This window comes from Thamnophis elegans, chromosome 4 (assembly GCF_009769535.1).
Source record: "Thamnophis elegans isolate rThaEle1 chromosome 4, rThaEle1.pri, whole genome shotgun sequence".
NCBI classification, from domain to species: domain Eukaryota; kingdom Metazoa; phylum Chordata; class Lepidosauria; order Squamata; family Colubridae; genus Thamnophis; species Thamnophis elegans.
Window position 1 is genome coordinate 44,929,186 of NC_045544.1, and position 25,079 is coordinate 44,954,264.

Consider the following 25,079-nt stretch of genomic DNA (forward strand, 5'->3'; position numbering starts at 1 on the left):
AGGATTCTAACTCCATGAGTTGGGTGGGAAGATGAATGCAAATAAAACCCCCACTATTGTTATAGTGACAATAGCCGCAATGCCATTTTAAAAAGTATGTTTTCAGCTCCATAAATCTTCATGTATGGGCTTTTATCTGATTTCACTCCTTAATTGCTATTTGGAACAGTGCCTTAAAGGATATTGTTTTTGCCTGTCCTCTTTCAATTTGGAAAGTGTGGCAAAGCAGCTCCATTCAGCTTCAAAACACTGTACATAATTGGAGCCCTAGTTTGCAAGCTGAAAAGGAGGAGCTGTGCCTTTGATTACAGCTACCACTTCTTTGTGGTGTTTATGTGAAGTGTTATTTTTATCTTCCATGTCCGTAATATCAGATTAATAGTTAGTGATGCCATCCAAACGAGCATCAAAATGTTGGCTACTTCTCAGCAATGCCTAATATATAGCATGATGCATGTTTAAATTATGCTTTAAGGAAGGAAAAATTTTAAAAGGCAAATTGAGGATATTAAATAAGCAGAATAATCAGAAATATAGCATTCTTCCAGTGAACTGATGAAGCAAATAATGACAATTTTACTTTTCTAAATTTTTGTGAAAAAATATTAATTCCCATTATTTGCCATTTAAAACTGTATTATAAATGTAGATCAACTGCATTTTTTGTTTCAGTCTCATTCTGGGATTGAAGCGGCCCTAATTATCTTGATAAAATGAAGCTGGACAATGGAATATAATCATGAGAATTCTTCTGAACCATTCAAAAGTGGTGATAATATAAAGGAAAAGATGTCAACCGGATTAGCAGGTTATATTTTATGGAATCTTTGACCTATCATTATGATAGTTGTTCTACAAAACTAGGATGAGCAGATGCTACTACCACTTTGTAATCTTTAACTCATAAGGTGTAACCATGTTTTATCTTATCCCCTATGTTCTTCAAAATCTTTAGAGATATCTAAAGATAAAATTGCCAATTATATCCACAGTTCTATCTCTTATTTCCATCCTTTGATATGAACACTGTTGATTAAGTAGTTTTGCTGTTCTAGACAGATGTTTTGGCTCATCATCATCTACATCCTAGCCCAGTGATGGCGAACCTATGACACGCGTGTCAGTGCTGACACACGTAGCCATTTGGGGTGACACGCACAGGATTCGGCTCCTGCACGGCCGCCGAGGATGAAAGAATCTGTGCTGGAGGAACGGGGGGGCGGGACGTGTGATCTAGAGCCGAGGTGGCGCAGTGGTTAAATGCAGCACTGCAGGCTACTGCTAGATCAGCAGTTCAGCGGTTCAAATCTCACCGGCTCAGGGTTGACTCAGCCTTCCATCCTTCCGAGGTGGGTAAAATGAGGACCCAGATTGTTGGGGGCAATATGCTGACTCTCTGTAAACCGCTTAGAGAGGGCTGAAAGCCCTATGAAGCGGTATATAAGTCTACTGCTATTGCTATTACTGCTATCTCCCCCGCCCACACTCACTTACTGTATCGCCGCCGCCCCTTTCTGAGTGCAGGTGCTGCTGGTAAGGCGTGCGTGCCGTGCGCACACACGTCATCAGCGCGGCGAGGGAGGACCCGCAGGAGAGGAGCGCGGGAACAGTGCGCGCCTCTCTCCAGTCAGGCCGCCACAGAGAGTCTACTCCTGGAACTGTCGGTTACGACCGCACCACAGCAGGGAACAGCAGAGTGCCAACGGGAACTGTGAGCGCCATTAGCAGCAACTATTGGGGTGCCATGGACTTGTAATTGCCCACAATAACTGAGATAAGTGAGGGGGAGGTTGTGTTAGCTTGTTAGGCTAGTTAACCCCTAATTGGCTATCTATAATTCTATCTGCTGTCACTGGCCCACTGATGGAGCACCCAAAAAATAAAAAACAAAGGTTAAGTAAAGGGAGTGGTAGTGGCAGTGGCCGACCCTTTCAAGAGACATGGAGCGAGATGTATGGCATTATAGAAAAAAATGGCAGATCATTTTGCGTTCTATGTACTGAAACGGTAGTAAGCAGAACATGGAATATAAATAGACATTTTGAAACTAATCATTCCCAGCTCTTGGAAAAAAGTGAGGATGAAAGAAGTTACTAAGCAGGTATGTTAAATAATTTGTTTTTGGTTTATTAAATACAATTATATATTGCAATTATACATTTTTGTAGTTTAAACTATAAATTGCGCAAAATTATGTTTTTGTCGAAGTGACACACAACGCGAGTTATGCTCGATTTTTTGCCGATTTTTGACACACCACGCCAAAAAGGTTGCCCATCACTGTCCTAGCCTGATGAAGCAGAACAGCATGTTCTTCATGCTGAGCTTATATCTAGATTGGCCTATTATCTTCTTACACAATTAAAACACATATATATACACACATACATTTTACCTTATAGGGAGTGACCTGAAGGAGTCAATTGACATTTGCTGTGAAATAAATAAATTAGAATGATTATTGAAGTTAAGACAGCATATTAACTGATGTTTGGAAGGGCTGTCTCCCTGGTAAATTTAACCCTTTGTATTACAGGGCTTCTCTCTCTTTTCCTTCCTTGACCCCTTACTTCTTCCCCCTAGTTCATTCATTTTTTTCATTGTGGCAGGGAGAAAGGGAGAGAAGGTATGCATTCGTATGCAGTATAATTTTGTGTGCAACAATAGTTTGTGTGTGATAATAGCTGGTATATCCAGATGGGCTGAGTTATTTTTTATTGGGAAATTTAATTTATAAGCACTGTATTTAGCTATTTTTAATTCAATTGATGCACATTTGTGTAATATTCAATATACATTGTTTAGTCCTGATAAAGAGTTTTTAGTATGGTTTCCGGCAGGGAGATTCACAACCTACAGTAATGATGGCAAATCTTTTAGGCACAGAGTACCCAAACTGGAAGATGCCCATGTACACTAGAGCACCAGAAACCCGACGACCAGCTGGCCGGCGCCCATGCGTGAGTCAGAAACTCAGTGACCACTTGGCTGAGCTGGGGCAATGGCGCACATGCCCACAGAGAGGGCTCTGCATGCCACCTCTGGCATGTGTGCCATAGGTTCACCATCACGGACCTACAGGTAAACCATTCATTTGCAATTAAGTTACACATTTATTAAGGATGAGATTGCTCTGTGTGTATTCAGACACCAATGTCATGCAACTCATCATTAACCAATATAAATGTGCATGGACCATTATTGCAAATGAATGTGCATACATACTTCAACTATGAGATGGGCAGCATATAAAACTAATAAATTAAATATATATTTGTGTCTGCACTTGTTTTGTGGAATGAGGATTGTTTTAAATTCAGGGTTGTCTACATTTCAGCTAAATAGATATTCAATATTTTTTATTATTTATGCCTGTAAAACATGTGGGATGACTGTATAATATTTGAAATTTAATCCTGTGCATCTGGGTGTTATTTTCCACATCGGTGGTCAACTTGGTTATTCTCACTTCTTTTTTTTTCTTTATGGAATCAAATGCCATGACTACTAAAAAAGGAGTTTCTAATTTTATGTTATTTATTGCTTCAGAAAGGAAGAGGGCAGAATTTCCTAACATGGTATAAATAATAATGTGAGCATCAGTAGTCAACATATATACACAAGAGAATAATAAATAAAGTTACCGGAAATCATCACTGATACACCATTCACAACTTAATGCTTTTTAATTTGACAACAGCTACACCTGAACATAAACAAGTGCTGCCTAAAAACATATCTCACTCGTATACAGATGTCAAATTATTTTTCTAAACAGTAGGAAAAAAATGAGTAATTGTGCTTTAAAAGCAGGAAAAAAATTGCCTTTACAAATTTATAAAATGAATTTTGTAAATTCGTTCACATTAAAAATATATATCAAAATATATATCACCTTTTTATTTAAAAGTTAACATACAAAAAGCTTGGTGGAGATACACACTCCCTTTTACAATATAGTTTTCTTGTAATTCGTTCTCTTCAAGCCACTTGCAGTGGCTAATCTTATGTAAGTGTATAGCAGGAATAATAAAATCACGCACTGAGCTAGTAACTTTTAACTTTAAACTCCTTCATCACAATCAGATACAAGTATTTAATATTGCATTCTTAGACCTTCTAGAATAGAGTGTTTCTCTCACAATTAAGCTGGTTGGTTTTTCTTTGTAGATTATAAGAAACTTTAAGCTCATGTCTTTACCCATAATGGTATTATTCAACTTTTAGAAAACTGGGCTGCTTTGTTTCGGTTACCTGAAGAGCTTTAATAAAATTTTAGATATTTCATTAATTTCAGATAGCGAGGTATATCCAAATTGGTCTAAGCCCAATCATTATTAAAATTTTAACGCATGTTGAGTTTTACTTGAACTTTCAGAATTTATTTTCCCCCTAGTTCCTTGGCCTGACCACATCATGATGAATCTAAATTGGTTTACAGTCAGTCTATATATATATATAGTTTTCAAATATGTGAGCTCATTATTTCAAAATAAGCAATAGTTCCATTATTTTCCATGTACTTTTAAGCCATGAAACTCACAGCCACAAACATAATGGACACTTATGCTTCCGGATAGTTCAGCTGGAAGCCATCATCAGATGTTCCCTTTATATTAGTAGTTTTCACCATCCCTTTCTTTCTTTTCTTCCTGTTTTTCTTAGGCTCATCCTCAACATCATTGAATGGGATGCAATCATTTGTCTTATATTCTTGTTCCTCTATATCCAGGCCCTTCTGTGTTTGCCCACATGTAATTCTGTAAGAAATATAGGATAATAGATGCAGTTGGAGATTTAAAGTCCCAAATAGTTACAATAGATTTCTTATCCAGTTACTGACCCGTTCCATTCATACCCATTACTACTAAAGACTGGACTTCTGATGCTAGAACTCACCAAGGCAAAAGCAGAAAAACACGTGTCTAAAGCTGAAATTAATTTTATAGAAAACTGAGGCCCATTCTTAGTTTCTGCTCTCTGAAAGAACATGTGATAGAAACAGATTGGTATTTTCATATGTAGTTCTGGATTGCTTGCCAAATTCCTCACAATAGACTACTCATAGATAAGAGAATTTAATCTTGGTTGTACACTAATATGATATGCAGTCCACTATTTTCCCAGCTTTATTATATGATAGATAAAAAGAAAAAAGCTTGGAAAACAGAGTATCAGTGAATACCTCTAGGAAACTATTTAAGAAATGTATGTAAGTGTCATTTACTATACATACTTTTCCCAATAACTTTTCCGTAAAGCAAATGCATATGCTATCCTGCCTGGATTAGTGACTGTTTTATTTTACTTTCTTTTGGTTTCAACTCATAACATTGATGCTATATAAAATATTAGCCTAGTCTTGCAATTACATGCCATAATCTATTTTCCACCTAATCCCTTTAACAACATAGCCAGATCCATTAGGAGCAACAAAAGTAAGGAAAAACCAGAAGCATGGCTTTTTAGCAATCATGGTGCCGTGAGACAATGTGCCTTACTGTAATATCTTTGGAATACAAACACTATTTGTAACCCAACACATTTATTGCAGATTTATAATTCTTCAGCAATTTCTCCGGACTCCTTTCAAGATAATTTTTACCAATTAGGTTCATTATTTATGGATGGCAGCAATGATAAAACACCCTAATTTTCAGCTTCTTCCGAGTAATTTAACAATCTATGTTGTACTACTGCTGCCTTACTGTTCAGCCAGGTAGTCTGTGTCATTCACTGAAACAAATCTTTGGTCTCCCAACTTGCTGGTATCTGCTAGCATCTGCAAGAGGAAAACTTTAATCAGTAGAGAAGGGAGGTTGGGAGAAAATAGAGTCAACACATGTGTGATGACAAACCCACGGGCTTCCTGAATGAGGAGAGAATATACCACACTTTATATGAAAGATCTGTCACCCAAGAAATTCTCACAATATGTGGTTTAAAACAAGGAAACAGTTGTCTACTTTAAAGCCCTTTGAAATGTTCAGGTGTGTTTAGAAAAAAAAATCACACTCAAAAGTATTAATCTAAGTCTGGGTGAGACTTAAATAGAGATTACCAATATTATTTGAAACCAAATACAAGAAAACAACTGAACATGCCAATATTTTTGAGGGAAGAGGTGTATGACTTTAAAATTATATGCTACTTTTAGCCATATGATATGTGCAGTGTCCTTTCGGGCACAAAAGTGTGTAATTCTTGGTTATTATTTATAGTGAAAGGTCAGCCTGTGGTAAGAGTAGCTTAGCACTAATGCCACTTAGATGTTTAAAAATTATTCTTCAGAGAGTTTTCTGGCTATACTAATTTTTTGTTAATATATTAGAAAGAAAGAAAATGAATGCTCTAAAGCAACAACTCTCAGAATACCTAGAAAAGAAAAGAAAAGTTTTAAATTATTTCATTCTATTAGTTCATTTGTTTAGCCCAATGAATCTAATGTGCGGCTTAAGAGATCTTGGTTCCTATAATGACAAGAAAAGCATCATAGTAAGACACAATTGCCCTGAATATTTTTGACATTTAGTTTGCATTTCTCAGATAAGATCATTCTCTCCATCTCCTGGTTAGAACAAGTTTTTTATCATATGCAACATAAAAAGGATTCCAGAAAGAAATGGCAAAACATCTGCCTACACTATATATATAAATGTTTTTTTTTCCCAAAGCACTCTCGCCTTATACTTTATTTACAATCCAGAGTGTGCTCCTTTAGGTGTACCCAAGAGACCTTTATATTTGGGTGTTTTTCTTAAATAGCAGTTTCTCATGTGATATTCTAACTGCTTCATGAACTCCTTCAGGTTTCATAAACTCCTCCACATTTCAAAATGCCCTTAAACTAACATTTGAGAGGGCATTATGGATTGTGACCATAACATTTCACTTCAATATTCATAGTTAGCCACTCAACAATTCAATTTGATTACAATAAATTAAACACTGTATACCTTATGGAAAGTATGGAATTCAAATAACATATGACATTACCAACTACATGAATTTGTTAATATTGTTTTGAAGAGGCTCATGTGAGACTGTTAATCAATGCATTTTTAAAAAATTCAATACATGGATATCTCCCCCCCCCATTCTAATTACTGATATATTTTTTCCATTCTACTTACATGAGATTGTTCCAGTAAACTTAGTTTCATCTAGCATAAAGGATGTTTTAATTTTTTAACTTACTTGTTTGTTTACTTACAAGTACATAATCAATAAATTTACTGTTACTACTACTACTGCATTATATCATAATCTAGGGGTTAGAACAATAAATGAAATCATTACTACTACTACTGCTACTGCTACTGCTACTACTACTATTACAGAGCACATTTGATGTAGTGATTAAGACACCAGGGAGACTGAGAATTTTAGTCTTGTCCGAATCACAAATCCAGCTGGGTGACCTTGGGTCAGTTACTCTCTCTCAGCCCATAGAAAGAGGCAATGGTACTCCTGAAAAATTTAGCCAAGAAAGCTGTAGGGACTTGTCCAAGACTTGTCTCAGAGAATAAGACACAATTGAATGGGGAAAAGGACTGCTATAGTACTTATATTATGTGTGCTATATATATATATAAGATATAATATAAGACATATATATATATATATATATATATATATATATATATATATATATATATATATATATATATATATATATATATATATATATATATACTGTCACTTTATTTTGGATATACACACACACACACACACCATTCCAGTGATTTGGGAATCAGTGGGAACACATACATGTATGCAGGATGGAAACCAATATACCCTACTTCAACAATGTTGCCATCTAGTCATTTAAGAAGAGAAGTTTAAGTGGAACAGACAATTCCCTTTTAAGATAAGTCACAAGAAAGGATGCAGGTTAGAAACTGCCCCTTTCCATCTGTTGGGGATAGCTTTTCTTTCTTTCTTCAGAAATTATATTAGTTAAATATGTATTTAACAAATACGTTTATATTAATTAAATACATGGAGCTATTTTGATTTAGCCTCACAAGCTAATTGCCAATTGCAAAGATATGATGATGCTCAGTTTGTTAAACTAAAATTACTGCTATGTGAAATCACAATGGCTTGAAGCAATATAGCCATTTAAAAAAATATATATACTTGAGAGTGCATGCATTTTACTCATGTCCCTCAGAGAAAATGAATTGCTATTTGGATTTTAAAGAAGTAGCCCCTTAAATTAAAACCCACAGGTTTATTAAACAAAAAACAGGATTATGTCTTTTCATGGTCTGACTATTGAAAAATTGGTTACTTCTTTTTAATGTAAGAGTTCCTTAGTCTTTTAGCTGCACATAATAACTGCCTAATAATCCCCAATGGTGAAGACAGTAACTGCACAGTAGTCTGAATTGTGGCCAAATATTAGGAAGAAAAGAAACACGAATCATCTGGAAATTCTGTCTTCATATTATCTTTTTTGGCATGTTTATGAAATAACCAAGTCATATAATTTGTAATGATAATTAAAGTCAGTTAAATGTCAACTTTTCCCTTTCTATCATGTGGAAGGTTTTCCAACATATATGGAATGTACATTGTGAACATAATAACTTCTGGGCTTGTATTCCTGGAGAATGGCTGAATCCAAGCAAGTCCATACATTAAAATTAACACACGCTACATGCACTTGGTAATTAACCTGTTACCACAAGAAATGGAAAATACAATCCCATCTTGTGAGGTATGGCTCATGCCCTTCTCCCAAATAGTTACCTCAGGCACAGCTGGTGATATTACTTTTATAAATTCATTGGATGGAAGAGTAGATTCTTCTGCTAATACTTTAGATTGCTGCTGTTCATATTGTGCTGAAAAAGAACCATAATTCATTTAATATAAGTGGTTATTTATTTGAACCATAGCAATTTCAAATTAATTCCTCCACTTTCTATTTCAGAATATACATGTTATTTAATATATCTTTATCAATCTCAACTACTGATTTATTTGATACTCCAAGAGAAATGTTGGATGCCCCCCTCTCTCTGTATAGATGATATACAAAATGTTCACTATCTCTATCCACAACTCAGAATCAATACTGAAATTTGAAACTGCAAAATATAGTGAAAATGAATCGCCTTGGCTCTTAGCTATGGACTTATTATAGGTTCTCAGCTTTACATTAGCATCCTTCTGTTTGGAAACTTTCCGTATGAGATATTTGAAAACCTGATGTTTAGGACTGTCACTTTACACATTTATAAATGGATATTTCATAGGTGGACTTTTGCATAGGGTGCCCTCTGCTGTGGAAATTAATTCTAACATCAGTGGGCACAATTCTCAATGACACAAGGCCTCTGCAAGGGAAGACATGGGCAGACTGAAGATTGTAGAGGGACAGATTGCTGTCTGCATTTGTGATCAACTGGCTTGCTCACATTTGGTTAAAAATAAAATAAAATGAGATTAAGAAGTCAGTTTTTGTGGTCGGAGACAGTTGCTGTCCTGTTTTCTGCATAGCTGTTGCTCCTTCCCATGATGAAGAAAGGCAATAAATTACACAACCAATGAAAATACATATAAAATTGCTTAAATTTATCATATAAAATATTTATATAATTAAACTATTGATTTAATTAACATAAACCAGCGCAAGAAAAATATATATGGTTGCTTTGGTTTTAGATAGCAAATACACATCAAAGTAAGTACAGTTTTCAGAATATCACACAGGACCACTGAGTCCAATTATTTTCTGTTATGGAAGGGGAAAAAGCTAATCCCTTCTCTGAACGTGCTTGAGATCTCTTATTCTTTTTTAAATAAGCAGATTATATATGCTGTCTCCAGGTTTTAGACAAAATCAATACTCATGAACAGTTTCGGTTAGAAGGAACACAGAATGAACCCTCAGAATGAACAAATCAAGGTTGTTTAATCTAGCTCACTGTGTTCTTGTTTCTTGGTCAATGTATTTTATTTTCATATTATTGACATATTTAGTTCTACTTCAGTTTTGATATGTAACATGTATTATAATACATTAAGTCACAGAATAGCAGATTACAGATACTTGATTTAAGCCTCCACAGGTATCACATACTAGGCAAAATCATGATACATACTTTCCCCAACCACATAATTGGCTGGAAAATAGCCTTGTTGTCCATTCGCCAGACTACCAAACCACCAGTTATCATTATCTTTGTACAACACTTGGATAATGTCATTGCAGTGGATGGTTAGCTCATCTGATCGATGTGCTGTGTAGTCATAAAGAGCCACTACCTAAAAAAGAGATAACAACACCACAGCTTTATCACAACTCTACCACAGGGCAACATTCATTTCCTCTAATAGAGAAGTTGCTGCAACCCAAGTAAGATTTGGGCAAAAACTTTGTCTCAGGTTTTAGGGCTGGTGGGAACGCAGCAGGAGAAGTCAGATAAAGGGGTTGTGGGATTCTAGAAAGAGTTAAGAACATTAAAGGCAGTAAGATTAGCTTTCATGAAAAGGGGAAAAAACCCTCTCTGAAACTGCAGCAGCTGTTAGTTTTATAAGCAAATAAAGTTTGATAGATTTTGTTTCTTAGAATTGTTAACAGCCCTTTCAGAACCTGCTTTATTTGTGAGTTGGCTGTTATGGAGGTGCACAATGAAAGAACATACTGGCAAGAAAATATCACGAAATTCATGGACTGCTAAGCTGTAATGAACTTCCGCCTCGGTTCATTTTGAATGTGCCTATATAGTAGAACATTTTCTATACAATGGATCTTTTTATTCTACACTACTGCCCTTCCAATCCTCTTACTATTTGGGGGGATCTATTCTGCACTGTATAGACTACTATCCCCGTCTTATCCATGCTCACTGCAGAACCTACCTGTCATTTCCCCCTAACAATAATTTATCACTCCCTCCCCTAATTTTCAAAGATAAATTATTAAGAGAATTAAAGGAAGGGTGAAATACTGCTTCATCCCATTCAAGTAAAAAGAGTTCTTTCACAGAAGATATGCTTAGGATGGAAACATTATGTTTGGCTACTCATCTTTTTTAAAAAAGAAAGAAAGAGCAGGTAAAGTTTTCTGAAATGCACTTAGGGTCCTTTCTGCTTTCTCATGCCCAGTAATTATGTCTGAGAAGCAACTAAAACAAACAAGCAACCCTTCACTCTATAAAACTCACTGTAAGATCCCCAGTGGATCAGCTTGTATATAAATCATTAGAGTTATTCCTTATACAGACATGTGCAATTACCACATCTCTGCAAACTCATTTAAAGATTAAGTGATCAGAAAATCTAACAAAGTGCTTGAAACAAAAATGAATAGCTATTCCAGCAAATATTCAACCAGGTAATCTACACAGCTTAGTCTCCACCGATCAGGGCTTACAAAACATTTCCATAATGATTAGACACTTACTGTATATACTCGAGTATAAGCCTAGTTTTTCAGCCCACTTTTTGGGCTAAAAAAAGCCGCCTCGGCTTATACTCGAGTCAGTGAAAAATTTGCCCGAAATGGAGGAGAAAAAGGGGCGGGGCCATGCCGCTGGGTGACACTCGTGAATGGCCCAGTGCCCCTGTGAGTTTCCCCTCCCTCTGTGTCAGTTTGCCGCGCAGCGCGCACCGCACCATCCCCCCTCCTCACGTTCTAATGTAATGCAGGGCTGTCTTACGATTCCCCTTCCTCCCCCTCCTGCCGCTCTGCAACGATGTCCCACCTCCTCCTTGTTATGGCAAGCAGCCACATAGCGATGTCCCACCTCCTCTGGTACAGTGATCCAATGATAGGAATCACTGTGCCGTGTCATAGGAGGCGGGACATCGCTCCCGCGGCTGCACGGGACATCATCATCACAGCGGGACATCAGCATCATGAGGTGAGTGAAGTATTTCATTGAATACACCACTAGTTTACTGTTTTTCTTTGAAATAAATATTCAAAAACATTATTGGTATCTATTTTTATTTTTGAAATTTACCGGTAGCTGCTGCATTTCCCACCCTAGGCTTATACTCGAGTCAATAACTTTTTCAGTTTTTTTTGTGGTAAAATTAGGTGCCTCGGCTTATATTCGGGTCGGCCTATACTCGAGTATATACGGTATTCTCAATTATTTATATAAAATAAGAGCATCAGCCTTTTGAAAAAAAAATATTGTGACCTCTTTTTATTAACTGCTACGTAATATAAAATTTCCTATTATTTCTAATGGATCAATGTCGAAGATTTTTCTTCCTTTCAGAACAAGTTTTTCATTAGCATGCTTCTTTCATTTAAGAATGCACATTTTGGATATCAGCCAATACAATCAGTTTGGAAATGTGGATCACTATTTTTGTAGCACAATTATACAATTTGGTATAATCTGATAAATCGTCTTTTAAAATGTTAAAAACTATTTGGTGATATAACAATCAACATTAGTGCCCTTTCATAAATGTTCACTACAAGCTACAGGACCTGTTTGCCTCTTGGCTAAAGTTTTTAAAAAGTGACAGTTGCTTCTTTCTGTTGACAAAATAATCAATGATATAATGGTCTAAAATAAGTAAAGAAATATATCATCTTGGTTTGGATTGATCTGGGCCAATATATGTCTAAAAGAAATTTAGGAGAATTAATTAGAAGTGTTCAAGCTTAACAATTAAAAAATCAATATATTGTGCAATGCGATAAAGCACTTACTGTTTCCTGGACAGAGATTGAATTAGCATCTCCTCTGGCATATGATGAAGCTGTAAAATGACTGTTCTACAAAAAAATATTTAATATTGACAAATTACTAAAAGTTTATATTTTAGTTTAGATAATAACTATATATCAACCTATGCATTTAAATGGGGTCAAGAGAATTAGCAGAATCCTTCTTACAGTTTCCTGCCTTGTCACTAATTTCCACCAAATCATTTAATGATTGCAATCTGTAATACCTTTCATGGCACGATACCCTGTTATTTAAGTAACCATCTTTCTTCTGATTTGACAGAATCAGCATGCTTCAGATTCCATTTATCAAGGAATGCCATCTGAGGGATCCAGGAAGTGTGCTTTCTCTGACATGGCGTCTGCCTGATGGTATCGCGTTGCTCTAGAGATCAGAATAGACCTGATCCTGCCCTCTTTTAGATGAGTCTCAAAGACCCAGTTCATCCTCCAGATATTAGGCTAAAACACTACGTGTTTGTGTTGCTGATTTAGCATTTCTTGTTTTTGTTTCAGTCACTGATTCTCCTTTTTTATTGTTTTGACTGTTGTTTGAAAAACACTTTTTTTGTTTTTAGCTTGTGTGCCTCCCAAAGTGGATGGCCTATAAATATGGCAAATAAACACCCTTTGCTAGGTTCTTGTATTGGAAGCAATAGAAAAAGTTACACAACGTTTGCTCTACAACTACTCCTTCATTTCTAAAGAAAAACTGGTTTTGGGTGTAAACACACACAGATTTGTCACAATATATCTACAACAGCACTAGACCACAGATTTACCACCTGATTTACCACATTATCATCTCAAAGCCGCGATGACAAAAAAAGGTAGAGCCTCTTATTTGCTCTTTCCATAATACAAATACTTGTAGAACGGCAACATTGCAGAGGCAGTGAATTTTACCCAAAGGGAAGGAGTGACTCTTGTTACTCTGGGATGAGTCAATGTGATGATTATTACTGCTATTCTCATTATAATTCTTTTTAAAAAGATGATAGTTCTGAGCTCTCCAAAAAGCTCCATCAAAAAACCATGAGCTGAGGTAAGCTTTAGGAAATAACAGATTTAAAGCTTCAGCATGCCTTGGGATATTTTGAATGCACCCAGATGTTGTGTTAAAGAGTTATGAAAATGTGGCTCCAAAGGGCTTCCTCTTAAAGGAATATGTGCTTTCCTGCCCAACATTGTACTCAGAAAGAAATATGGACTCCATTGTAATGGATTAAAACCTGCCTCAAATCTCAGATACAATCTTGTACTGGAGGATATAAAAGACATGCACAGGTTTGCATGCCATTGTTAATATGGGCCATTTTGTCTTAAGTTACATTGAGCAGAATTCCTTTCATCTTTTTTTTTTAGAGATTTTTTAGAGATTTTATTAATATTTGTAGGCCGCCCTTTTCCCTGAGGGGACTCAGGGCGGCTCACATAAAATCAGGGAGGGGGAATACAAAACAATGACAAAGACACATATAATAAAAGTAATAAGCAACATACATTCATCATTCGGGAGGGGCGGCTATCCTTGTCCCCAGGCCTGACGGGCTAGCCAGTTCTTAAGGGCTGTGCGGAAGGCCTGGACGGTGGCGAGGGTACGAATCTCCACGGGGAGTTCGTTCCAAAGGGTCGGGGCTACTACTGAGAAGGCCCTCCTCCTTGTGGTTGTCAGCCGGCACTGGCTGGCCGATGGAATACGGAGGAGGCCCAACCTGTGAGATCTAATTGGTCGCAGGGAGGTAATTGGCAGAAGGCGGTCTCTCAAGTATCCGGATCCACTACCATGCAGGGCTTTATGGGTGACTAATAGCACCTTGAAGCGCATCCGGAGATCCACAGGTAGCCAACGCAGCTCGCGGAGGATAGGTGTTATGTGGGTGAACCGAGGTGCACCCACAATCACTCGCGCGGCCGCGTTCTGTACTAGCTGAAGTCGCCGGATGCTCCTCAAGGGCAGCCCCATGTAGAGCACATTGCAGTATTCCAGCCTAGAGGTCACAAGGGCCCGAGTGACTGTTGTGAGTGCCTCCCGATTCAGGTAGGGTCGCAACTGGCGCACCAGGCGAACCTGGGCGAATGCCCCCCTGGTCACAGCCGTCAAGTGGTGGTCAAACGATAGCTGTGGATCCAGGAGGACTCCCAAGTTGCGAACCCTCTCTGAGGGGTGTAAAATTTGACCCCCCAGCCTGAGTGATGGAATGTTTGTCGAATCTTTGGGAGGAAAACACAACAGCCACTCGGTCTTTTCTGGGTTGAGCACAAGCTTGTTAACCCTCATCCAGTCCATAACGGCTTCAAGGCCTCGGTTCATCACGTCTGCCGCTTCATTGAGTTGGCACGGGGCGGACAGATACAACTGGGTATCGTCCGCATATTGATGGTATCTGATCCCGTGCCTACGGATGATCTCTCCCAGCGGTTTCATGTAGATGTTGAATAGTAGGGGGGATAAGACCGAGCCCTGAGGCACCCCATATGTTAGGGGCCTAGGGGACGATCTCTGCCCCCCCACCAACACCGACTGCGACCTGTCCGAGAGGTAGGAGGAGAACCACCGCAACACGGTGCCTCCCACTCCCACCTCCCGCAGTCGTCGCAGAAGGATACCATGGTCGATGGTATCGAAAGCCGCTGAGAGGTCAAGGAGGACCAGGATGGAGGAATGTCCTCCATCTCTGGCTCTCCAGAGATCATCGGTCAATGCGACCAAAGCGGTTTCTGTGTTGTAACCGGGTCTGAAGCCTGACTGGAAGGGGTCGAGATAGTTTGCTTCCTCCAAGGACCGTTGGAGCTGGAAGGCCACCACCTTCTCAACAACCTTCCCAAGGAAGGGAAGGTTGGAGACTGGGCGATAGTTATTAAGAACAGCTGGATCCAGAGATGGCTTCTTTAGGAGGGGTCTCACCACCGCCGCTTTCAGTGCGGCGGGGAAGTTCCCCTCCCGAAGAGAGGCGGTAACAACCGCCTGGATCCAGCCTCGTGTCACCTCACTGCTGTTAGCAACCAGCCATGAGGGACACGGGTCCAGTACGCAGGTGGAGGCACTTACAGCCCTCATGGCCTTGTCCACATCCCCGGGGGTAACATCCTGAAACTCAACCCAGAGATGTTCTACTTGATCCTCTTGTGCCTCGGCTGGAACTGCGGGGGTGGAGTCCAAGTCCGACCGAAACCGAGCAATTTTGTCCGCTAGGAATTGGGCATAATCCTCAGCTCTGCCCTGCAAGGGTTCCCCCGCTTCCCTTTTATTTAATAGGGAGCGGGTTATCCTAAACAGGGCGGCTGGGCGGGACTCAGCGGACGCAACCAAGGTGGCTATGTGAGATCTTTTCACTGCCCTAAGAGCCCTGGTGTATTCCTTGGTGCAGGTGGTTACCATTGGATCTCATTTGAAGCTTTGCTGCATACGTTTAATCTTTCATACATTTGTTCAATGTACAGGGATGGACAACCTGTAGCCCTCTGGACTTCAATGCTCATAAGCCTCATCCACCATCACCAAATGGCAGGGGATCTGTTCTCCATAGGACAAGAAATGAACAAATAGTTATAACATCTATATATTTTTAAAGTTACTTTTCTTAGAATTGGGTGAAAAGTACAATCCAATTTAAATGGATGCAGCAGGCTGGTACATGTCATTTTCACATTTTGTGGTTCTATGCAAAGGAAGCCTTTAAAATTTGAGCCTGCAGAAATAAATAAATACAATCTTTCTTACGGCTGTTGGGAGAAAATAGCCTCTAAGTAATTTGCAACATTTTGGGACAGTACATTGGAAATTTTTCTGAACAAAAAGCGGTTTAGTAGAAGATATTCAGATTCAAATCAACATTTACATCAGTTGGGAACTACCAGAACTGAAGTGCAACACATCTGAAAGATTTATTTGGGGAGGTAATCTTGGGTCTATAGTTAAATGTAAACAAAAAATAACAAAAAGATATTTCAGCATGTTTTCATTGAGATGCTAACATGTATGTTACTGACAATGCTGCACAAAAGTTTTTATTATAATGGATATCATGATAGGTAATTAATATTTTTATTTCCCAAGATTTACATTAGCCAATTGTTAAAGCCAAGTTAAGGTGTGTTGTACAATTCCTAGATTTTGCTTTTCTTTTGTAAATTCCTTCTTGGTAATTTTTCTTACGTACAGTACATGCTGGTATTTTGTTACTTTATCCCACACTGTTATAAGTGTTGCTTGCTTCTCATATTATACCACAGTATATAGGGTTTTGTATCATTTTGAGGTGTTAGTTTCACCGCTAATGGACGTTCATAAGACTGTGTAGGGAAAAGTCAGATACAAACTAGAAGTAAAAGAAACAATCTCAACTAAAGATGGATCAAGAAATAACAATTATGTCGATAAACTTGAATGGACTGAACGCACTAAAAAAAAAGAGCCCAGATGTTTAATATTCCTAAGAAATTGAAAGTAGACCAGATATGGGTTAATTGGTATAGATGGATGGAACAAAGAAATAAAAAACATTGAAAGAATAGAATAACTCTCAAAAATAATAATTATGAGTAAAACAAGGGGGTCATGATTGGTGAAATCAAATCAGGACGATAGCTGGCATATAGACAGTAGAATGATAGAGAAAAAAGGAAATGATACTTGTGGAAATAACAACCCCAAGGAAACATAAACTGGATTTGAAAGAGACACCCATAACAATAGAAAAAGAAAGGAAGGGAAGAAGGAAGGAAAGGAGGGGAGGAAGGAAGTAGAGAATGGAGGGACGAAGGAAGGGAAAGAAGTGGAGGGTTGGAGAGAGAGAGAGAGAAGGAGAGACAGTAGGAGAGGAAGAAGAAATGTGGAGGAGAGGTAGGGGAAGAAGAAAGAAGTAAGGAGAGGTGAGTGAGAGGGAGAGAAAGAAAAGGAGAGGAGGGAGGAAGAGAGAAAGGGAGAAGGTGAGAGGGTAGGAAGGAGAAGACAGAGGGTAGGAGTAGGGGAGAAGTAAGGGAAGGAAGAAGGGGAAGGAGAGGAGGAAGGAAGGAAGGAAGTAGAGAAGGAAGGGAGGGAGAAAAGAAAAGAAAGAGAAAATAAGGTGGTGTCATAGCAGGTGTGAAGGATGGTAAACAATAGATTCCAAATTATACCTTATACCCTTTTAAATGGAATAATAATAATAATATAAGAATGGCAAAGAAAAAGAATAACTATGTGAATGTATACCTATAACTGCATGTGAGAATAGATGACAGTAAAAATATAAAGCACAATATAGGCAAATAATACCTGATCATAAGTAGCTAAGTATAAATAAATTAAGAAATGTATATAAAAATGGATAATGAGTAACGAGATTACAAATGCAACCGGAACGGCTATATGATATATGATGGAACTTATTGTTCCTATGTTGTTTTTAAGTTATGTGGTTATTTCTGTTAATGTGTTTATGTGTTCTGTTGATGTGCTTATGTATATAAAATAAAATATATATATATAAAAAATAAAAAAAGACTGTGTATATCAGTACATGTATAGTGTGATGAAAAGGTAATTATGTGGCAATTTGTAGGCAGAAAATTCAAGGGAAGACATTTAATTTACTTCAGCATAAAAAAAAATCAAATACTTCAAAATCAGCTACTCCCATCTTTTCTTTCTTTTCCTTTATTATCCTGATTAAGAGTTTAAAAATACAAAAATATTGCAATCTTTTAAGTTCTGAACTTATTCTAAAATAAGTTTGTTTTTTCTGGTTTGGAGATGGCAAAAAGTGTGCCTGAAGGTCTAGATGGAGCTAGATGTAATTGCTAATATTAAATTGTTTCTTCTCCTTTCTTGAGGGCATTCACTAAACTGAACAAAACATCATTGGGGCAAGGAAGGGCTGAACTCAATCTGAGGTAGTAACATGTAATTCCACCTATGTTTATTATTGAATGTGTTTGCACAATATGCAGTCTGGTGTGAACTACATGTAAAAAACTCACCAGGTGATCTTAGCTTGAATTAAAGGAACTCAGGGTTGTCCAGTTATTGGGATTAGTCATTATTGACCACTCCAAGTTTCTTTGCTTCAAGAGTATAAAATGGCATCATTTAATATATAAAAGTGCTTAAATTTAACTAAGGCATTACCCCTTAGGATATAATCCTGACAAAGAAAGCCTTAAATCTATGTCTGCAGTTTCCCTGTTGCTCAGTAAACTGAACTGTTTGGATTAACAGCTACACTGTGGATAAACTAGTAAACCACAGTACGCCATGCCATATGGTTCCAAAGTGATGGATAAGAGGGTTACCATGAATAGTTATCAATATGGCTCAGCTTGTCATATGAATATATTCATTATAACCTCTGGAGTTAATAAAATAACTTGACATGAGAGTCAGCTGAATTGATTAAGGTTATGTTTCATGCTGAACAGTGCAGTGAAAAAAAGATCCAAGTTATGAGAAAAAGAGATTTGAGGCAAAATACTGTGGAATGTGGCATTTCCTAAATACTCTCCTGCTCAGAATACTCCTGCTTATAAGGGTGGAGAAACACACCCAACATTGATTGTCCCTTGCATCTTCCAGTGTCCCTATTCTAAAAGTTTAAAAAAAATGAAAACCAGTTTGGTCTAGTGCCATGATGGCAAACCTATGGCACGCATGCCACAGGTGGCACGCGGAGCCTTTGGTAGGGCTCGCAAGGCATTGCCCTGTCAGCTCCAGTGTGCATGCGTGCTGGCCATCTGACTTTGGCCTTCTTTTAAGGCCATCTTTTGCCCTCCGGAGCCTTCGGGAGGCTTCCCTGAAGGCTCCGGAGTGCAAAAAATGGCTCTATGAGCAAACTGGAAGTCACTGTTCCCGAACTTCCATGTTGCCCATATGGCCATTTTTTGCCCTCTGGAGGCTTTAGGGAAGTTCCTGAAGCCTCCAGAGAGCCTCCCGGGGTGGGGCGGGGGAGAGGAGGCTGTTTTTGCTCTCCGCAGGCTCCTAGAAAGCCTCTGGAGCTTGGGGAGGGTGAAAAAAGTGTGCCAAAAGTGGGGGGAGTGCATAGCATTATGGGTGTTGGAACAGCCATGCATGACCCCTCTGCGCCCCCCCTCCCCCGCTTTTGGCATGCAATCCCAAAAAGATTAGCCATCACTGGTCTAGTGATTAAGGCATCAGACTAGAAACCAGACAATGGGAGTTCTAGTTTTGCCTTAGGTATGAAAGTTGGCTGGATGATTTTGGACCAGTCATTCTCTCACACAGTAACCCACCTCACAAGGTTGAAGGAGGAAGAAGTACTAGGTATGTTTGTTGTCTTGAGTTATTTATAAAAATAATAAAGGGTGGGATAAAAAAATAAAATAAAACCAAAAATAAAAGGAATCCTTGATATTCTGAACCAGTGTGGGAAGCATAAAGAATTGCAGGAGGACGAAGGCTCTTTACAGAATCAGAAGCCTTACCACTGTAGATTTATACTGAGATGGCCCAATTTGAAACAGAAAGGAGAAAAAGTGGCAGTAATTCAAATGTTAAGAAATAACAAAATTTTGGCCTATTATATACCAGTAATATGAATCATTAAATTACTGTAGCTGCTTTCCTGAGTTTTCAGATAACTGTGATCCTTATTTGATTATAGTCTTTCAAAGATTTAATGAGCAAGGGAATCTATAATCTGCCTAGAGGAAAAGCTGTGCCTGACTGTACTTTATTGAAATCTGTAATGTACAAACATACGTACATGAAATGCAAACACAGCTGCTGTAACAAAGCTTATAGGAATTTCATTTTCAAAAAAGATGAATTGAAAAGCAGATTAAATAAGTCAACAGCTAACATTAGTCAGGCTGTACACCTATTTCAATCCGTTTTTCTTTAATCAGAAAACATCCTCTTGACTTTAAAAGATGTTAATTTGCATATTATTAGAAGAAAAATCAGACCATTTCAATTAAAGAGAAAAAAATAAATACTGGAATAATGTATTTCTGCACTGATGTATCCGATGAGAGCTAGAGTGGACCACTGTAGCTCAAACAGAAAAAATTCACCCCCCAAAACCCCAGTTTATCAATCTAAACCATGCTTTAATCTAGGATTCCAGAAAGTCAATTAAACATTGCATATGGGCATACTGACTTCCAGCTACAATCATTTATTTATACAAGAATTATGTGAAAGACAAAGTCAAGGCTAAGCAGAGATCTAGAAAAAAATATTAACCATCACATAGTATCTATGGCATTTCTGGTTTACAAAGGAATAATATATGATAGCCAACATCCAGGGGAGACTTAATTAATTTTAGAAATTTATAAGGCTGCCCCACTTGAAAAGACAATCAAACATGCTTTATAAAGTGCCCTAAGTTGTAAATTGATTTAAATTATTTTATACCCAACTAGGGCTTTGATCAAACTGCTACAACTGTGATCTTTTGTTTTCGTAACTGCCTCAAAAAATATATGCCAAAAATTGGAATAGGGATTTTTATATACAAATTCATGTTCTTTTTTTCTTCCTGCTGGATTGGTTGTGTTTTCTTTTACCATTTGCCACTTGCACCTCTTTTAATAAGCTCTCTTCTAGAGAAACCACCGACAGATACTTCTTTAAAAATTAATTTAATTTTTTTTCTTTTTTCCATTCTCCTTGTTATTTTTAATGCCCAACCCAAGATAGTAACTTGAACTACTAGCATGCTATGGTTTTCACAGTGTATGGGAATGTGAAAGTATGGCTGTGAAAGTTGGACCATAAGAAAGGCTGAGCGCCAAAGAATTGAGGCCTTTGAACTATGGTGCTGGAGAAGACTCCTGTGAGTCCATTGGACTGCAAGGCAATCAAACCTGTCAGTCCTAGAGGAGATGAACCCTGACTGCTCTTTATAAGGCCAGATCCTGGAGATGAAACTCAACTACTTTGGCCACCCAATGAGAAGGAAAGACTCACTGGAGAGTAGCCTAACCCTAATGCTGGGAAAGAGTGAGGGCAAAAGAAGAAGGGGACGACAAAGTATGAGGTGGCTGGATGGAGTCACTGAATCAGTCGGTGTGAGATTAAATGAACTCCAGAGGATGGTAGAGGAGAGGAAGGCCTAGAGGAACGTTGTCTATGGGGTTGCAATGGGTCAGACACGACTTTGCAACTAACAACAACAAAACATGCTTGTGACAACAATCTTATCTTTTTTACACTCTACCAATCTATAGCTGAAAGACTAGCTATGTAACGAAGACTTTCAGAGAGAGCTCAGTTGTAGTTTAAACCTGCTACTTTTAAAAATCTCAAATCAAGCCTTGGGGGACAGAGATTGTAAAACAGGAAATGGCAATATAAGAAAAACTGATGGATCAGGGAGACAGCTGTCAGACTTCTTTCAGTCAGACTTTTTCCTATGGTTATTCAAAATTGATACAAATGTTCAATACATAAGAAATTGAAATATTTTTTGCAAGATTGAATGAGTCTTGGCAATGGTGTATAATGAGAGATAATGAAGTTTCCCAGAATTTTCAAAGAACCTTCACATTTTCCTTGTTTTTCAGCTGAGAAAATTCAACAAAGGAAACCTAAAAAATTGAACGTGACCTAATAATCTGTTGCAAATAAAAAAATGAATGTTTCTCTTTTTAAAATCAGTCTCCTTATGGTTTCTCCAAACACTAACAACAAAAACAGCTGTGCTTAAGTTAATAAATTAGCAAAAATTAAATTATCTTCTCATCTCAAACTGTAGTTAACACCCAGTTAACCTTTTCCTTTCTGACATACTCTCCACAAGTCTGTATTTTGTTTTAAAGTGAAGATGGAGAATTTGCCATCACTGTTTATCTAATTAAAATGAATTACAGGGAGAGAGAGAATATTGTATTGTTCATTCTTTGGTTTTGTTATTATGGAAAGTAGAGAGCTTTTCTGGAGGGAAGTCTTTGTAATTGAAGGCAAGTGGAAGAAAGAAAGCTTTTGTTCAGTGATAATCTTTGAAGATTATTTTTGTAAAGTTTTTTTTTCTTTCCTGCAGAAAGGAGGTAAAATTCTACTTCTTACCAAGTTTAGTCCAGCTGATGGTGTTTGGCTGAAAGCATTTCCTATTGGGATGAAGCTGCCTGTGAAAAGATAAAATGGTGAAACTTTTGCTTGTTATCCCCTTACTGTTAAATCAATGCTTTTATTTTTTTTAAAAAAAACTTGAGAGTGAGCCACTACACAAAATCTTAAATAAAAACCATCTGCTTTCACTCCCATCTTTACTTACTTCAGTCAGGAACAGTCGGAGAGTTTATCTAATAGACCTGACACAAGGTTAGCTAATCCAGTATTTCCATTCAAATGATTTGGAGAAATGGCACAAGAAAATCCCCACGTAGTATTACTTAGAAATATCGCTGCTGAATTCATCAGTCATCATTTCTTGTTTAGTCCAGTAGGAATTTACTCTACATCTTCATTTCAAGATTGCACTGGAGCACTCATTTTATCTTAAAGAACAGGTATAAGGAATTCAATGTATTATCTTTGATCATATGACATCCTGGCTCGATTCATCTTGCTCTTTAATTCCAGCCACGTAGAATACATTGCTCATTTAACAGCTTTTTGCATTTATTATTCTAGTGGCTATTAAGCTCACAAACCTTTTCAATAAGGCAGGGTGCTGCTTTTTTTTGCAACTGGCAAGTATATATCTCTAAGGAAGAAGGCACACTTAAAAGAAACATTTTTTAAAAATGGAGAATCTTTTGTCCCAAAATAATTTCCAAAGGTTAGTCAGTGAGACCCAGAAAAACTGTTGTGTAGTGGTTTGTGTTGACATAGGACTGTCAAAGAACCAGATTCAATAGTATAAGTGCCCTGAGGAGAATAGATACATCTATTCTCAGTAGTGGAGATAATGAGGGACTGATAGATAGACAGATAGATGATTGATAGATAGATAGATAGATAGATATAGAGATATAGAGATAGATAGATATAGATATATATACATATACATATACTTATACACACATACATACATATTGTCAGGAACAAGATTCCCCAATCTGGTTCCCTCCAAATTGCTTATTTACAATCATGAATGTGCCTCGTGATTCTAACTAGCCAATTGTTTGCCTTAAAAGTGCTTTTCAAAAAGACAACTTGGACTTAAAGTTCCCTGAAGAAGCTTCTGGGATGAGAAGGGAAAAGTTTTCAAAGGAAAAAAAATCCAAGAAAGTCCAGTTGCTTTTTGGAAAAAGCCCCTTTGAGACAACCATGACCTGATGATTGAGAATCTCCATAGACCAGAGGTATCAAACTGTTGGCCTGCAGGCTGGATGCATCACGTGCAGGCTGCGCCCACCCCAGCTCCGCGAAGGGAAAAACGTTGTGAAACATCACGTGGTAGCAACATGCCGCCTTGTGTTTGACACCCGTGCCGTAGACATTCAGCTAAACTGTGTAAAACAATTTAAACATAATAATAAAATAATGAAATTCACTACTCAACTCCCCCCCCCCGCCAAAGATTACTATTTTGACAGTCTTCCTATATATCAGCAGGGAGGGGGGGCTTTGGGAAAATGTCATTCTCCAGGCACCCAGCTCCCTCTCTCAGGAAGTGACAACCCACAAGACTCCCTTGTGCAAGCAGATAGGTTTAAAAGGTAGTGAAGATCCAATCCAATACTGTATAGATTTTATGGGTAAAAACCAGCAACTTGAACTTGGCCTGGAACTTTTCTGGCAACTCATTCAGCTCCCACAGCAAAGGTGTTATTATTATGGTAAATAGGTTGGTACCTGTCCATAGATAAGCAACCATCTTTCATGCTAGCTGCTACTTCTGGATTATTTTTAAAGGATGTTCCCAAGTACCGCAGTAGTTTAACAAGACGCTAGTAACAAGGGCATGAGCCACAATCTCAAGGGCCTCTTGGTCCAGGAAAGGCCACAACTGCAGATGTAGCAGAACTTGGATAATCTTTGAGGTTTTGCTTTAGTTAAAAGCTCTAAATATTTTTTTCTTTAAACTAGGCCATAGTGTTCAGTTCTAAATAAAACCCGATAGCAACTGAAACAACTTAGTGTAAAGTCATGAGAGTTAAAAGTTTAGCACATTCAGATAGCATCTGGTTAGAAAGGATACAGTAAGCCTAACAATTAAAACAATCAAATAACTAAACACTTTAATACTAATCAATACCCAACAGATCAAAGAGAAAATATAATAAACAGTGTTGCCTGAACATAAAGGCCAAGAGTTTTAACCTGTACTCCAGCAATGGAAAGTGCTGCTTTGGGGTCTCATTCTATATCAGGGATGTCAAACTGATGGCTTGTGGCCTGGATGCGTCACACGCAGGCCATGCACAGCTTTGCAAAGGGGAAAAACATCACGGAATGTCACATGACACCAACGTGACGTGT

The 25,079-nt window shown here is 37.9% G+C and overlaps 1 protein-coding gene across 1 annotated transcript in view; it reads right to left on the minus strand.

Moving 5' to 3' along the window:
• Nucleotides 1-2,949: 2,949 nt before the first annotated feature.
• AHI1 (Abelson helper integration site 1) overlaps nucleotides 2,950-25,079 on the minus strand; it is a 101,066-nt gene continuing 78,936 nt past the window's right edge. The window contains 6 exon segments of the mRNA XM_032215779.1: nucleotides 2,950-4,760; nucleotides 5,709-5,782; nucleotides 8,758-8,852; nucleotides 10,116-10,278; nucleotides 12,689-12,754; nucleotides 22,719-22,777. Of these exon segments, the coding sequence (XP_032071670.1) occupies nucleotides 4,565-4,760; nucleotides 5,709-5,782; nucleotides 8,758-8,852; nucleotides 10,116-10,278; nucleotides 12,689-12,754; nucleotides 22,719-22,777 (653 nt within the window). The 3' untranslated portion in view covers nucleotides 2,950-4,564.